At 45.2% G+C, this 15,511-nt stretch overlaps 1 protein-coding gene across 3 annotated transcripts in view; it reads left to right on the top strand.

The window, feature by feature from the left end:
* Window positions 1-15,511, top strand: part of VMP1 (vacuole membrane protein 1) — a 155,485-nt gene that overhangs the window by 25,878 nt on the left and 114,096 nt on the right. For all 3 annotated transcript variants that reach the window (XM_070932001.1, XM_070932003.1, XM_070932002.1), the window contains exons 4-5: window positions 8,743-8,833; window positions 11,707-11,817. In XM_070932001.1, the coding sequence (XP_070788102.1) occupies window positions 8,743-8,833; window positions 11,707-11,817 (202 nt within the window). The remainder of the gene's footprint in view (window positions 1-8,742; window positions 8,834-11,706; window positions 11,818-15,511) is intronic.

Here is a 15,511-nt window from a genome sequence, read left to right as displayed (position 1 = left end):
TGCCTCGCCAGCCTCTACTCGCCCCTCCCCTGCCAGCCACTCCTCACCTCCCCATCCGGGCTCCTTAGGGCCCCAACAGGAAGCAGGTTTTTTTTTATTATTATTATTATTTTTTAAATTTGATTTATATGCCGCCCTTCTCCGGAGACTCAGGGCGGCTTACAATGCGTTAAGCAATAGCCTTCATCCTTTTGTATATTTATACAAAGTCAGCTTATTGCCCCCACAACTGGGTCCTCAATTTACCTACCTTAGAAAGGATGGAAGGCTGAGTCAACCTTGAGCCTGGCGAGATTCGAACCTGCAGTAATTGCAGGCAGCTGGTCTTAATAACAGGGTGCTTTAGACCACTGTACTACCAAGTTGCTGGAACTAAGCAGCCACCATGAGAAAGACTTGGCAAAACAGCTGGCTCAGTTCAAATTGGATCTGACCAAGAAGGAGGCTCAGCAGAAGCACCTCACTGAGGACTAGGAGCATAGGCTTTCCAAGCAGAGGGAGACCTGCAGGAGTGCAAGGCCAGGTACTGGCGCTTGAAGGCTCAATGGGATGAGATGGTCAGCAGTTCCAGGCTATGATGCAGAAACAAGGTGCTCTGGCTCTTCACTACCAACGGCAATTCCTTCTAGGCTTCACCCAAAGCCCCACACCAGGAGGCTGAAGTAGGCCCCGAGTTGGAATTTCTGCCCTCTCCCACCCACACAAAAAAACCCCAAAGGGGGAGACAATCTGCAGCAACACAAACGTTCATTACACGTATCCGGCCCAGGGGCCATAGTTTGAGGACCCCTGATTTAGTGCAATATAAAAAAATTGCAAATAATTTTTCTGCGGGCCACCACAATTTTCTCACAGACCACCAGTGGTCCACGGACCACCAGGTAGTGACCACAGCTCTATAGCAGGGGTCTCCAACCGTGGCAACTTTAAGCCTGGAGGACTTCGACTCCCAGAATTCCCCAGCCAGCAAAGCTGGAGTTTATTTATTTTATTTTATTTTATTTTTATTTTTGATTTATATGCCGCCCTTCTCCGGAGACTCAGGGAGGCTTACAATGCGCTAAGCAATAGCCTTCATTTTTTTGTATATTTATACAAAGTCAGCTTATTGCCCCCACAATCTGGGTCCTCAATTTACCTACCTTAAAAAGGATGGAAGGCTGAGTCAACCTTGAGCCTTGGCGAGATTCGAACCTGCAGTAATTGCAGGCATCTGGTCTTAATAACCAGCTTAATAACAGGGTGCCTTAGACCACTGTACTACCAAGGCTCTTGGTAGTTGAAGTCCTCCAGGCTTAAAGTTGCCACGGTTGGAGACCCCTGCTTTATAGCAGTGTTTTTCAACCTTTAACCTTAAAATGGGCAGACTTTTAACTCCAAGCTATGCTGGCTAGGGAATTCTGGGACTTGAAGTCCATCCATCTTCAACTTGCCCCGGTTGAGAAACACCCTTCTTCTAGAATCAATATAAAGGATTGTTTTTATTTATTTATTTATTGTGTCCCTCCTTTATTATTCTTACAACTAATTCAAGCTGGCAAACATACCACTTCCTCTTCCCTGAATCCCGTGAGGTGAATTGAGGTCAGAGACAGCAACTGGCCCAAGGTCACCCAGATGACTTTCATGCATAAGGAAGGACTAGAAGTCACCATCTCCTGGTGGTTGGCCCTAAATCAATCAGCTGGCTTTCATGCCAAAGGCGGGACTAGAACTCATAGACTCCTGGTGATTGGCCCAAAGTCACCCAGCTGGCTTTCATGCATAATGTGCGCTAGAAGTCACGTCTCCTGGTCACTGGCCCAAAGTCACCCAGCTGGCTTTCATGCTTAAGGAAGGACTAGAAGTCACGTCTCCTGGTGGTTGGCCCAAAGTCACCCAGCCAGCTTTCATGGCTAAGGCATGAATTGAATTTGAATTCAGGATCTCCCTCTTTTTAACTTGGTGCTTTAACCAGTAGACCAAACTGGCTCTCATGACGTAGTTAACACCTGATAGGAAAACTTTGAAAAGGGGCCGGTGCAAATTCTCTGTGGAGGACAGAATTCTTAGTTGCTCTTCAACCTTGTGGACATTTGGTGGAACTTCAGTGATGTGAAAAGGAATTCAAGAAATAATCTTTGGCCCTCCCACACTGGAGGAACTGGACTTCTGAACTGAAAATGTATCTAGTTGGCCACTATTAGGTAGTCTTCCACTTACGACTGGTCGCTTAGTGACCATTTGAAGTTAAACAACCTGGATTCAAACTTTCAACCATTAGGCCATGACTGCATTTTGGTGCGCTTGGCAACCGGGTGACATTTACAGCCATTGGCAGTATCTTGCGGTCATGGGACTGCGTTTTATCACAGTTGTGCTGAAAACTGGCATTTACCACCGTGGGTTCACTTAACAACTGCATCGTTCACTTAATGACCGCCGCAAATAAAAGGTCGTAAAATCAGATCGGTTGCGTGATCTATCCGCTTTATGACTTTCGTTGAGTTACAACCATGATGGGGCAGGCTCCCATCATGGTCGTAACTTGAGATTTATGTGAAGAAGGTACAGGTAGTCCTCGTACGACGTATGACCGCAATTGAGCCAAGAATTTATGTAGCTAAGTGAGGAATTTGTTAAGTGAGTTTTGCCCCATTTTACGACTTTCTTGTTAAGTGGATCACTGCAGTTGTTAAATAGGTAACCCGGTTGTTAAGTGAATCTAGCCTCTCCATTGACTTTGCTTGTCAGAAGGTCGCAAAAGATGATTACGTGACCCCGGGACACGACAACTGTCATAAATGTGAGTCAGTTGTCAAGCATACGAATATAAATCATGTGACCATGGGGATGCTGCAGTGGTCATAAGTGTGAAAAATAGGTCGTAAGTCACTTTTTTTCAGTGCCATTGTAACTTTGAATGATCACTAAATGAACCGTTGTAAGTCGAGGATTATCTGTACCAGGAGAAATAGAGTAGCTCTTACTTCTGATCTATATTTGGAGCTCTTAGATCCATTATTTGATATTTCTACAATTCTTTTTTTACAAGTGGTGGTAGTGCAACTGATTTTGGGGATTTTTTGCAGACTTTTTCTTGATTTAAATCAGATTGGATTATAGTCCTCTGATGTTCTGACAAACCTGGAGGACATCACATTGGGAAGAACGCCCCAGATAATTTTGTAGGTCATGGCTTTTTTCTTCATCTTTTTAATTCATCAGAATTTAGGGTCTACAGAAATAGAAATTAGGTTGATAAACTATGTCACTGAAATGTTTTTAGGCTTTTAAGAATGTAGAATTCTTTATTGGCCAAGTGTGATTGGACACACAAGGAATTTGTCTTTGGTGCATATGCTCTCAGTGCATAAAGAAAAAATAAAATATACCATATTTTTCGGAGTATAAGACGCACCGGAGTATAAGATGCACCTTAGTTTTTGGGGAGGAAAATAAAAAAAAAGCTGATTGGTGGGTGGATCGGCCTCACGGAATACACCCAATCAGCTGTTTCCAGAGGTGAATTTTAGCAACAGGTTCGTTGGTTGTAAGCTCTGTGCCTTGCTTTTTTTTTTCTGCCTCTGAAACTTCTGAAACTCTGTTTCAGAAAAAACTTTTTTTCCTGCCTCTGAAAGCGTTGGAAACAGAGCTTCAGAAAAAAAAGGCTTTTTTTCTGAAGCTTCTTTCAGAGGCTTTTTTTTTTGAAGCTCTGTTTGGAGGCTTTTTTTGAAGCTTCTTTCAGAGGCTTTTGTTCTGAAGGACTATCTGTATTCTGTTCAGTCTCCTTTCTTTGGTATTGGTATATAGATTAACCTCTTCCGATCTGTTGGTTATTGTGTCATTCTCCAGATTTGTTAGCATAGTTTGGTTAGAACCTTTACTGATTCTTCTTTTGTTGTTTGCCATATTATTTTAGATAAAAGCCATTCAGAGGCTTTTTTTCTGAAGCTTCTTTCAGAGGCTTCTTTCAGCCTCTGAAATCTCCGTTTGCGAGGTTGGGCGGGGTTACATTCAGAGTACAAAATGCACCTAGATTTTCACCCTCTTTTTTGGGGGGGGAAAGGTGAGTCTTAAACTCCGAAAAATACAGTATTCGTCAAGAATCATAAGATACAACACTTAGTAATAGTCATAGGATACTAATAAACAATCAAATCATACTAGGAAACAATAAAAACAATATAAGTTGTAAAGATACAAGCAACATGGATATAGCCATAAGTGGGAAGAGATCGGTACTAGGAAGGATGAGAAGATTAATAGTAGTGCAGACTTAGTAAATAGTTTGACAGTGTTGAGGGAATTATTTGTTTAGCAGAGTGATGGCATTCGGGGAAAAAACTGTCCTTGTGTCTAGTTGTTCTGGTGTGCAGTGCTCTATAGCGTCGTTTTGAGGGTAGGAGTTGAAACAGTTTATGTCCAGGATGCGAGGGGTCTGTAGATATTTTCACAACCCTCTTTTTGACTCGTGCAGTATACAGGTCCTCAATGGAAGGCAGGTTGGTAGCCATGGTTTTTTCTGCAGTTCTGATTATCCTCTGAAGTCTCTGTCTGTCTTGTTGGGTTGCAGAACCAAACCAGACAGTTATAGAGGTGCAGATGACCAACTCAATGATTCCTCTCAATGTCCCTTCTTATAGTGCAGTGTTTCTCAACCTTGGTAGCTTGAAGATGGGCGGACTTCAACTCCCAGAATCCCCCAGCCAGCGCTGTCCGCCCATCTTCAAGCTACCAAGGTTGAGAAACACTGTTATAGTGGAAGCAGTACAGGCAGCCCTCAAGTTACAAACAGTTCATGTTTTGACCATTCAAAGTTACAACGGCACTGAAAAGTTTGACCTACAACCATTTTCCACAGTTTCGACCTTTGCTGCAGCCCCAGGATCATCTGATCAAAATTCAGATGCTTGGCAACTTGTTCATAGTTACAACCGTTGCTTTGTCCCAAGGTCGTGTGTGATCCCCTTTTGTGACATTTTGGCAAGCAAAGTTAACGGGGAAGATTCACTTCACAACCGGGTTACTAACTTCTGAATTGCAGCTTAACCACTTAACTTAACCACTGTGGCGAGAAAGGTCATAAAATGGGCCCAAATGGGCCCAATGTCTCCCTTAGCAACAGAAATTTTGAGCGCAATTGCGGTCATGCGTTGAGGACTCACTGTCTAGGATTGCAATTCGCTGTTCCTCACATATTAGCCAGTTCTTTCAAGATAAACATGTTCTGGAGTTTGACCCCAAGCACATTAATCCTCTCATAAATTTAAAACCATATTCCCTATAAAGGTAGTTCTCGACATGCAACCACAGCGGAGGCCAAAATTTTGCTGCTAAGCAAGACAGTTCAGAACGTTGCGCCCCATTTCACTTTTTTTTTTGTTACAGTTGTTAAACGAACCACTGCGGTCGTTAAAACGAATCTGGTTTGCTTCCCCCATTGACTTTGCTGGTCAGAAACCAGGTGGGAAGGTTATAAAGAGTGATCACATGACCCCATGTGACAATGCAACCGTCAGAAATACATACATGACCATGGGCAGGGGTCTGCAACCTTAAACACTCAAAGAGCCATTTGGACCCGTTTCCCACAGAAAAGACAACACCGGGAGCCACAAAACCTGGGTGGGCGTGGCCAACCCAACCTCACTCACTTCCACCAGTCACATGACCACCCCCCCAGCCATGCCTACCCAGACGGTCATTAGGGCAGGGAACCGGTTGTTAAAAAACACTGGAAACCACAAAAACCTTTTGATAGATCTCTCTCTCTCCCTCCCTCCCTCTCCCTCTCTCTCTGTATCTCTGTCTCTGCCCTGGCCGATTCTCCATCCCACACACATGCACAGAGAGGGGGGACACTGGCTGACGGGCGAGTGTCATTGGCGAGGGCACTCCAGCTTTCTCCGAGCTTGACCCCTGGGGTGGGCATGCAAGGTTCGGTGGGGCCAGCCCCCTTTTCCCGCTTCCCTGAGCTTCTTTGCTCCCAGCGAAGTGGTGCCACCACCAGCTTTCATTGAAAAGCATCCTCCAGGCGGCGAAAGTCCCCCATGCAAGTTTTAAAGCTGCGGATGGGCACTGCAGGCCTGTCTCCCTTTCCATCCTCCTCTCCTCCTGGATCCCACTCCCATCCCGCCAGCCCTCGTGTTAGCGAAGCCGGTGTCAGTCGCAGCTGGGTTGGGCTAATGTAGAGAACAGGTTGCGCGTCTTCCCAAGCGACTGAGGCATGCCCGGAAGAAGCTTCAGCAAGAGTGAGGCGCTGGAGAATCAGCCCCGGCCGCTTCTCCATCCCCTGCCGTTGCCCTTACCTTCTCAGGCCAGGCAAGGAGTGACAGGGGGAAGGGCGAGGGATGGGGCCAGCCAATGGTGGGATCGTCCGACAGGGAGCCACAGCAGAGGGCCCAAAGAGCCGCATGCAGCTCTGGAGCCGCAGGTTGCTGACACCCGACCATGGGGATGTTGAAAACAATTGTTGAAAACCGGTCATAAGTCACTTCTTCAGTACTGTTGTAACTTTGAATGGTCACTGAATGAATAGGTGTAAGTCAAGGACTACCTGTGTAATGTCATCCTTTTTCCTGTCTTCCCCACCCTGCCTCTTCTTCAGCTAGCTGGGAGGGGAATCGGATGTTTCTCACTTCAACATTACAATCTGCGTGTTTTTTGAAATTGATTCTTCACTGGGCAAAGATCAGGATTATGTGGAACTTGTATTCCGACTGCTAAAAGAGGACTTTGGCCCATAATCAGCTATTCTCCCATTAGGCTAAATCATGTCTAACTCTTCACCTTTCCAGCTTTCGAATGAATGAGGTTTAAAATGCTTGGGACGCCCAAAGAATTAGGAAAAAAGCTTCGGAAACTGGCACGCTGGATCACACCCGGTAGTCTGTCTTCTCCTCATTGCCCCTTTTATTCTTCCAGAATATAGGACATTTCTCCATCAACGATCTATTTATAATTAGGGTAATCATTGACACTATCGGGCTTTGCTCTGCCCTAGGACATTGAGTTCCACTGGTGAAAGTCCTTTTTTGCAGCGTATCCTTTTGGGAACGGTGCCCCTGGAGCTGTGCCCGGCATATGTGTCAACAGGGAATGGGAACCATAACCCAGGCGGTCCTCGACTTAAAACGAGTTCAACCTCAACAGTATAACCTCAGGATTCCGTCGTTTAGCATCTTTCGTTCTGGATGGAGCTGCACGGCCCCAAACAGAGCTGGTGCAAAATTTGGATGTTTTGCGATATCAGAGGTGTCGAGCTCGATTCCATTGAGGGCCACATCAGGGTTGTGTTCGACCTGGGGGGGGGCGGGGTGACGAGGGTAAGTGTGGCCAGGGTGGGCATGACCAGCTCACTTGTGTTGGGGGCCCAAGTATTAAGGCAGAACTTCTCTCAGACCCTCCCTCATTATAATCACCTTCCTTCTTTCCTTTTCTTCTTCCTTCCTTCCTTTTCTTCTTTTTCCTTTCTTCTTCCTGTCCCCTCTTCCCTTATTTTTCCTTCCTTGCCCTCTTCCCATCCTTCCTTCTTTTTCTTTGTCTTTCCTTTTTCCCTTTCTCCTTTCCTGTCTCTTCTTGGATGCTCAAATGCAAAAGGGGAAACATTTCTCCTTTCGTTTTGTTCTTAGTTTGTTTTCCTAGCCCTTTGCCTGCAAAAACCGAGTTCGGGGGGAGCCGGGCGCCCCCACCCCAGGCCCAGTTTTCAGCCACAACTGCCTCCTGCCACACTCTGCCAGCAAAAATGTGTGGGGGAGGTGCATGCGGCCCTCCCGAGCTTTATTTTTGCTGGCAGAGGCACTGCAGGCTGGTTCTTTGCTATTTTATTTATTTATTTATTTATTTATTAGTTGCATTTTTATGCCGCCCAACTCCCGAGGGACTATTTCCAGGGCGGCCCCGTGAGCTAGATCTAAGCACTCTGCAGGCCTTGAGTTTGACGTCCCTCTCCTGTATTCATGATTCTTGCAGGTGTCATGGTAGCAGTTGTGGCTAGCTAGTTGTGGCTTTTGCCCAATTTTGTGTTGTGTGCCAGTTTGCGCCCTTATACCTGGATGGGGAGACCGTGCGCACACAGTCCCTTGCACCCTGGTCATCTCTCTCGGTTGGATTACTGTCGTGCGCTCTGCATGGGGCTACCCTTGAAGAGCATTCGGAAGCTACACCTGGTGCAGAGTACAGTGGTGCAGACAGTTCTGGAGGCTCTGAAAGCGGCATGTGTGACACCGTTTCCTTCTGGAACCAATTCAAGGTGTTGGCCATAACCACTTAAGCCAGGGGTCCTCGAACTTGGCAGCTTTAAGACTTGTGGACTTCAACTCCCAGAATCCTCCATAGCTGGCTGGAGGATTCTGGGAGTTGAAGTCCACAAGTCTTAAAGCTGCCAAGTTTGACGACCCCTGGCTTAAGCCCTTTATGGCATAGGGACCATATTATCTGAGGGCCCGGTCACATCTATCCAACCCACTAGAGCGGGGAGGCAAGGAATGTTGCGGGTCCCATCCCTAGTCTATAGAAATACTTAAGATTTATGATTTGGTTTTCATTTAAGAACAGAATGTAAAGCCCCTCAATTCTGATCACATGATTAAAAGGCTGCTGCAGTCATTGTGAGTGCAAGGAAAAGTCAAAAGTCACATTTTTCCAGTTCGGTTGTCACTTGGAACAGTCGCTGAATGAACGATCGCAAGTCAAGAGACTCTCTGCGCTCGTTTTTCCAGATCTGTGATTGTAACCGCAGTTTTTCTTCCTTTTCCTCAGACTGTGGCATCGCCGAAGGATAGTGGTGTCCCTCCTACTGCTGCTTGCCATTCTTACATCTACGTATTATATCGAGGGAGCACATCAACGGGTAAAGTACACGCGCAACCTTAATCCGGTGTTTTCCCGAATTCTCAAAGGGTTTACACACATTTTCTTTCGATCCAAGCTGTAATTAGCACATGGGTACCAAGCCAGAGGAGAGATTTAAAGATTCTTTGGAACCTCTTTTATCCTCGCAACGATCCTATAGGTCAGGGGTCCCCGACCCCTGGGCAGCATGCTGCCCACTGCCGGGCCTTGAGCCGTTCGGAACCGGGCTGCCGAAGGGGCACGTGAGCACACGTGTGCAAGCATGGGCGTGCAAGCGTGTGCATGCATGCTCCTATTTGCATGTGCTCGCTGTTCATGCAAATGGACCTATGTTCGTGCTTGCCCGCTGCTTGTGGAAAACCCTCCCCTCCCTCCCACAGTCTATAAAGCTGAAAAAATTGGGGGGACTCTGCTATAGGTGGAATTACCCTACGAGAACACTCTTAACCAGAGATATCCCTGGATTTACCAGATATTAGTCCAGCATTTTATGTATGGTTGTGAAAGTTGGACCATAAGGAAGGCTGAGCGCCAAAGAATTGAGGCCTTTGAACTCTGGTGCTGGAGAAGACTCCTGCGAGTCCCTTGGACTGCAAGGCGATCCAACCGATCAGTCCTAGAGGAGATCAACCCTGACTGCTCTTTCGAAGGCCAGATCCTGAAGAGGGAACTCAAATGCTTTGGCCACCTAATGAGAAGGAAGGACTCACTGGAGAAGAGCCTCATGCTGGGAACGATGGAGGGCAAAAGGAGAAGAAGGGGACGGCAGAGAACGAGGTGGCTGGATGGAGTCACTGAAGCAGTCGGCGTGAGCTTAAATGGACTCCAGAGGATGGTAGAGGACAGGAAGGCCTGGAGGAACATTGTCCATGGGGTCACGATGGGTCGGACATGACTTTGCAACTAACAACAAGTCCAGCATTTTACCATGGTCTCACATTACCACTCATCTTTTAATCAACTATTAGACTTCATATGCTTGATAGGTTGTTGCTGACAAGTACTGCACGCTTTGGGGTCCTTGATTGCTCTTTGAACTTGGTTGTTTTCTTCTGAGTGTTTCATTACCCAACTAGGTAACATCATCAGTGCTAGAAAGGAGCAGGGTTTGCTTCATATTTATATACCAGTGGCTTGGTCTGTTTGTACTGGTGAGAATGTTCTTGATGGCAACACTAAGATTAACACTAGATAATAAATAAATGAATAACTTTATTGTCATTGTACGTGTATATACAGTATACCCATAGAGCGAAATTCACTTAACACCCAAAGACCAGGTCCAACACATATAACAATCCCCAAACACCCCCCACCCACCCACCACAAATTCCCCACCCCTAAACCACCCAAACATCCACACAACAGATCAAGTAATGCTGTCCAACAGCTCACTGATGGTGGCCCTTTAGTTCATGGTTGAGTGCAATTATTGCTCTGGGATAAAAACTAGAAAACTACCAATCAGTGAGTAAACAACAGCCTAGTCAAGGAACCATCACAACACTCCCACCAATGCTGAAAGGGCAAGCCACTAATATATGAAAAGTTAGGAAACTCCCTTCTAAGCACTGATGATGTTACCTAGTTGGGTCATGAAATGTCTACAAGAAAACAACCAAGCTCAGAGAGCACTAAGGACTCTACATTTCAACCGTGACTACAAATATTCTCTTGTATTGCTACCGTACACTTTTTTTTTTTAAGAAGCAAAAACTAACTATATTTATCAGCTTTTCCCGAAAACAACCTAGCATCTGTCCCACTTACTCTGCAGATTCTTAAATTAGAATGAGGCCGCTGTTCATTTTCTCAAGCTTCTAATTCGGGATGAGCGGGATAAGATATGACTTATCGGCCTCTAAGCCGCCGAAGAAGTAGGTTGTTTCGAAAGGAGGATAGTTACGAGAAAGAGACATCCAATCTGAGCTTGAATTAAAATAACTCACCTCCCTACCCTACCTTTGGAAGTTACAGAGGCAGACATAAGCCGAGGCTAACCAAACTTTATGGATCTCTGGCAATAGCAATAGCAATCAGACTTACATATTTTTCGGACTATAAGACGCACCAGTGTATAAGACGCACCAAGATTTCGAAGAGGTAAGCAAGAAAAAAAAAGTTTTTGCCCTCCCCAGCCCCCAGGAGCACTCTGCAGGCCTCCCAAACCCTCTGCACATCCCGTTTTTCGCAAAAACAGAATGCACAGAGGGTTTGGGAGGCCTGCAGAGTGCTCCTGGAGGCTGGGGAGGGCAAAAGCTCAACACACGGGGGTTTGGGAGGCCAAAAACAGGCCTGTTTTTTACCCATTTTTTTGCAAAAACAGGGCCATTTTTGCCCTCCCCAGCCCCCAGGAGCACTCTGCAGGCCTCCCAAAACCTCTGTGCACTGCGTTTTTGCAAAAAAACGGGACACGAGGGGCAGGGCTTAGGGAGGCCAAAAATGTGGTATTCGGTGTATAAGATGCATCAACATTTCCACCCTCTTTTGGGGGGGGGGAGTGAGTCTTATACTCTGAAAAGTACGGTATATACCACTTCAAAGTCCTTTACCGCCCTCTCTAAGTGGTTTATAGAGTCAGCATCTTGCCCCCAACAATTTGAGTCCTCATTTTACTGACCTCGGAAGGATGGAAGACTGAGTCAACCTTGAGCCTGGTGGGATTTGAACTGCCAAATTACAGTCAGCCAGCAGAAGTAACCTGTAGTACTGCACTCTAACCACTGCGCCACCGCAGCTCATTTAAGAGTCAGTCAGGATTGAACTCCTGGCAGTGGGCAGAGTTAGCCTGCAATACTGCACTCTAACCAATAGGACAAGTTTTCTTTAGAACCATTGGTGAATTTATTTTTCTTTTTGCTTCTTCCTCAGTATGTGCAGTTTATGGAAAAAAAGCTTTTATGGTGCGCCTATTGGGCCGGGTTAGGCATCCTGTCCTCGGTGGGGCTTGGAACTGGTCTTCACACCTTTCTGCTCTACTTGGTAAGTTTAACTTCTTTTTTTTCTCTCTCCTTTTTTTTTTTTTATTTTATTTATATAACATTCAATTTTCATCAACCAATGTGTGGACTGGGTACAGTTATTTTTAAACAATCATAATACATATATTTGTTGTATTCATCACCGTAATATTGATAATGTAATAATATAACAACTTTTTCAAAGACTGAGATTTTACACTGAAACCTTTGGGGGAATTGGAGAAAATAAGCATATTTGCATGATCTGTCTCACTGGGGCTGGCAAGAGAAAATAGATTTTGGTGGGGTTGAAATTATTTTACTGACCTCGGAAGTGGGTTTAAATCAGTGGTGAAATCCTCCGCGGATTGCCACTAGTACGCTGCCTGCACATGCAAGGTGCACGCCAAAAGCACGCTGCATTCACAGTGCGTGCCAAAAGTATGCACGCGCATGCACAATGCATACCAAACACATGCTTCGCGTGGAAAAAGAAGGCTTAACAAAGTAAATAGAACAGCGAGGGGGGGGAGCAGTTGTGCCGCGCAATTTAGATTCGCTAGAAAGCAGGATTTCCTGCTTTCTAGCGAATATAAATCACGCGGCACAGCTGATTGTCAGAAATACCGGTTCGTAGCTTTTCTTTACTACCGGTTTGCCCAAACTGGTAGCTTTTATCACTACTGATTCGCCCTAACCTGTGCGAACCGGTAGCATTTCACCCCTGATTTAAATCACTTTACCGAAGGAGTTTAATACATTTTACCAACCTCAGAAGGATGGAAGGCTGAGTCAATCTTGAGTAGGTCCGGATCGGACTCCTGGCAGTGGGTAGAGTTAGCCTGCAATACTGCATTCTAACCACTGTGGCCTGCAAGAGGAAAATAGATTTTGGTGGGGTTTAAATTAAATAGATTTTTGGATTTAAAATTAACCAAAATAGTACTGAAGCAGTTACAGAAGTTAAACGTCTAGTCTAGTGAGTCAGGTTTAGAGTCAAGTTAGAGGGCAGGATATACATGTAATCCTCGACTTACAACAGTTCATTTAGTGACCAAAATCTACAGCACTGAAAAAGTGACTTACGACTGTTTTTTCAAACTTACAGCCATGGCAATATCCCCATGCTCATGTGATCAGAATTCAGATGCTTGGCAACTGGCATGTACTTATGATGGTTGCAGTGTCCCGGGGTCATGTGATCCCCTTGTGCGACTTTCTGACAAGGGAAGCCAGATTCACTTCACAACCGTGTGACTAATTTAACAACTGCAGTGAGTCACTTAAGTGCAGCAAGGAAGGTTGTAAAATGGAGCAAAGTTCATCTAACAGATGTTTTACTTAGCAACGACAGTTTTGTGCTCAATTGTGGTCGTAAATCAAGGACTACCGGTACAATGTATTTCTTAAGTAGGAGATAACGGCCCGGTATCCTCCGATTGGGTTTTCATTAATCTCGGCTTGTTGAATCAGCTGCAGTCAGATGGGTTCACACATTAAGCTAAACCAGTGATGGCTAACCTTTTTGCGGTTGGGTGCCAAAAGCAGGGGGGGGGCGTGGGGGGAACGCGTGCATGCGTGCCCATACCCATAATTCAATGTCCCCCCCCCCCGCTCCCCATGCTTTTGGCACACACGATGGCACGGTGGGCCCAGTGGGCCCGTTTTTTTCGCCCTCCCCAGGCTCCAGAGGCTTTCTAGGAGCCTGGGGAGGGCGAAAATGGCCTTCCCCAACCTCTCAGAGGCCCTCCGGAGGCCGGAAACGGCCCATTTGCCAACTTCTGATGGGACCGGAAAGCTGGCCAGTGCACGCATGCGCACTGGAGCTAACCTAGAGCAATGCTCGCGTGCCCACCAATAGGGCTCCGCGTAGGTTCCATAGGTTCGCCGTCACGGAGCTAAACTATAAAAAATGGCTTACAAACTACAGTGGTTGGCTTGACAGAATATTATGAGCCGAATTATAGTTTAGCATGATGCTTGAATCCTAGCTGCTTTTTTCTTTCCAGGATACCCGGAGAACTGGACTCAGATCTATCCACAAATATCCCTTAGGACAATGTTTCTCAACTTACCCACTTTAAGATGTGTGATTTATGCTGCCTGGGGAATTCTAGGAGTTGAAGTCCACACATCTCAAAGCAGCTAAGGTTGAAAAACACTGGTTTAGGGCGCTGCTCATTCCGAAACATGGACTTTCAGGGGGGTCATGAAAACCATTCTCAGTAGCACTGATGATATTACCTAGTTTGGCAATGAAACATCTGCAGTAGCACTGATAATGCTACCTAGTTGGGTAATGAAACGTCTGCAAGTAAACAATGAAGCTCAGAGCACACCACGGATCCCAGAGTTCAGCCCTGAGCTATAAATACTCTCTTCTGTTGAAAAGTATAAAAAAATGCCTTACCACAGTTTCTTCATCTAATCACGGGCTGCAAGACCAAATACTGTTTTTAGTTTATAGAGTTTTATATAGTTTTTATGACTGTGAGCCGCTCAGAGTCATCTTTAAGTATCTTGAAGATGGGATGGCCTATAAATTTTATAAACAAACAAACCAACATACCAGCCCGCCAACCAACCAACTAACTAACCGAGAAGCCAAATAAGACAAAGTTGGTTTGAACTTTCCAGTTGTGGTTCTAAAAAAAATCCAAATTCCCAGGTTGAATCTCTGCCCCAAACCCCCATCTTCCATCATTGTGTTTTCATCTACCTGGCCTGTTGATTTGCACCTGGTTAACCCATCCTTGGGAGTTCTAGGTTAAAATTATTTACAGTGGCTGGGTTCTCGCAAGCGCACCTTGCCAAAAGCATGGAGATGATTTTACGCTTTGGTGAAGGGTGATAGCCAGACCACAGAGCCGGCTTCTTCCTTTTATCACTTCAGTTATCTGGAAAACTCTTTTTTCTTTTTTTTTTTCCTCTTTGGAATCGAATGTCGTGGTTGGTTTTGGACTGTAGCCATTGGCTGCCAGAAAGGTAACCGTTAAAAATAGAGGAAGCCTAATCGGTAGCATCTCATCCTTCAGTTATGCAAAATGGGCTGAAAGAGAAAAATAGGTATTTTTTTCTCAAATAAAATCAGCTGGCTCTTTCAGTGAAATGTATTCCTTGCTGTTGATATCTCTGAAAGGTTTAATTTCCTCTTTCTTTCTTTCTTCCTTCCATCCTTTCTTTCTTTGTTTCTTTCTTTCTTTGTTTCTTTCTTTGTTTCTTTCTTTCCTTCTTTCTTTCTTTCTTTCTTTCTTTCTTTCTTTCTTTCTTTCTTTCTTTCTACATTTTTATTTTTTATCTCTTTCGTTTTTCTTCCTACTTGCCGGCTGTCTTGTGGCCATCATGAAAGTTGGGTTTGATTATTATTATTATTATTTATTTATTGAATTTATATCCCGCCCTTCTCCCCGAAGGGACTCAGGACGGAGAACAGCCGAAAATTAAAATAACGTACAATATAAAAGTTAAGATAACTAAAAATAAATTAAATTAATTGGCCTCCCAATTTAAAACCCCAGCAGATTAGAACTGCTTTCATAATTTTAATTCCGCCTGGAAGGATGTTGGCTGTACAGGTAGACCTCAGGTTACAACGGTTCATTTAGCGACTGTTCGAAGTTACAATGGTGCTGAAAAAACGTTACTGTTTTTCACACTTATGACTGTTGCAGCATCCCCATGTGATCACAGTTCAGACACTTAGCAACTGACTCGTA

Source organism: Pituophis catenifer, unplaced genomic scaffold, assembly GCF_029215685.1.
Source record: "Pituophis catenifer annectens isolate HBS135680 unplaced genomic scaffold, rPitCat1.0.hap2 SCAF_1, whole genome shotgun sequence".
Classification (NCBI taxonomy): domain Eukaryota; kingdom Metazoa; phylum Chordata; class Lepidosauria; order Squamata; family Colubridae; genus Pituophis; species Pituophis catenifer.
Note: the sequence above shows the minus strand (reverse complement) of the source record. Positions and strands in the feature narration are given on the sequence as shown.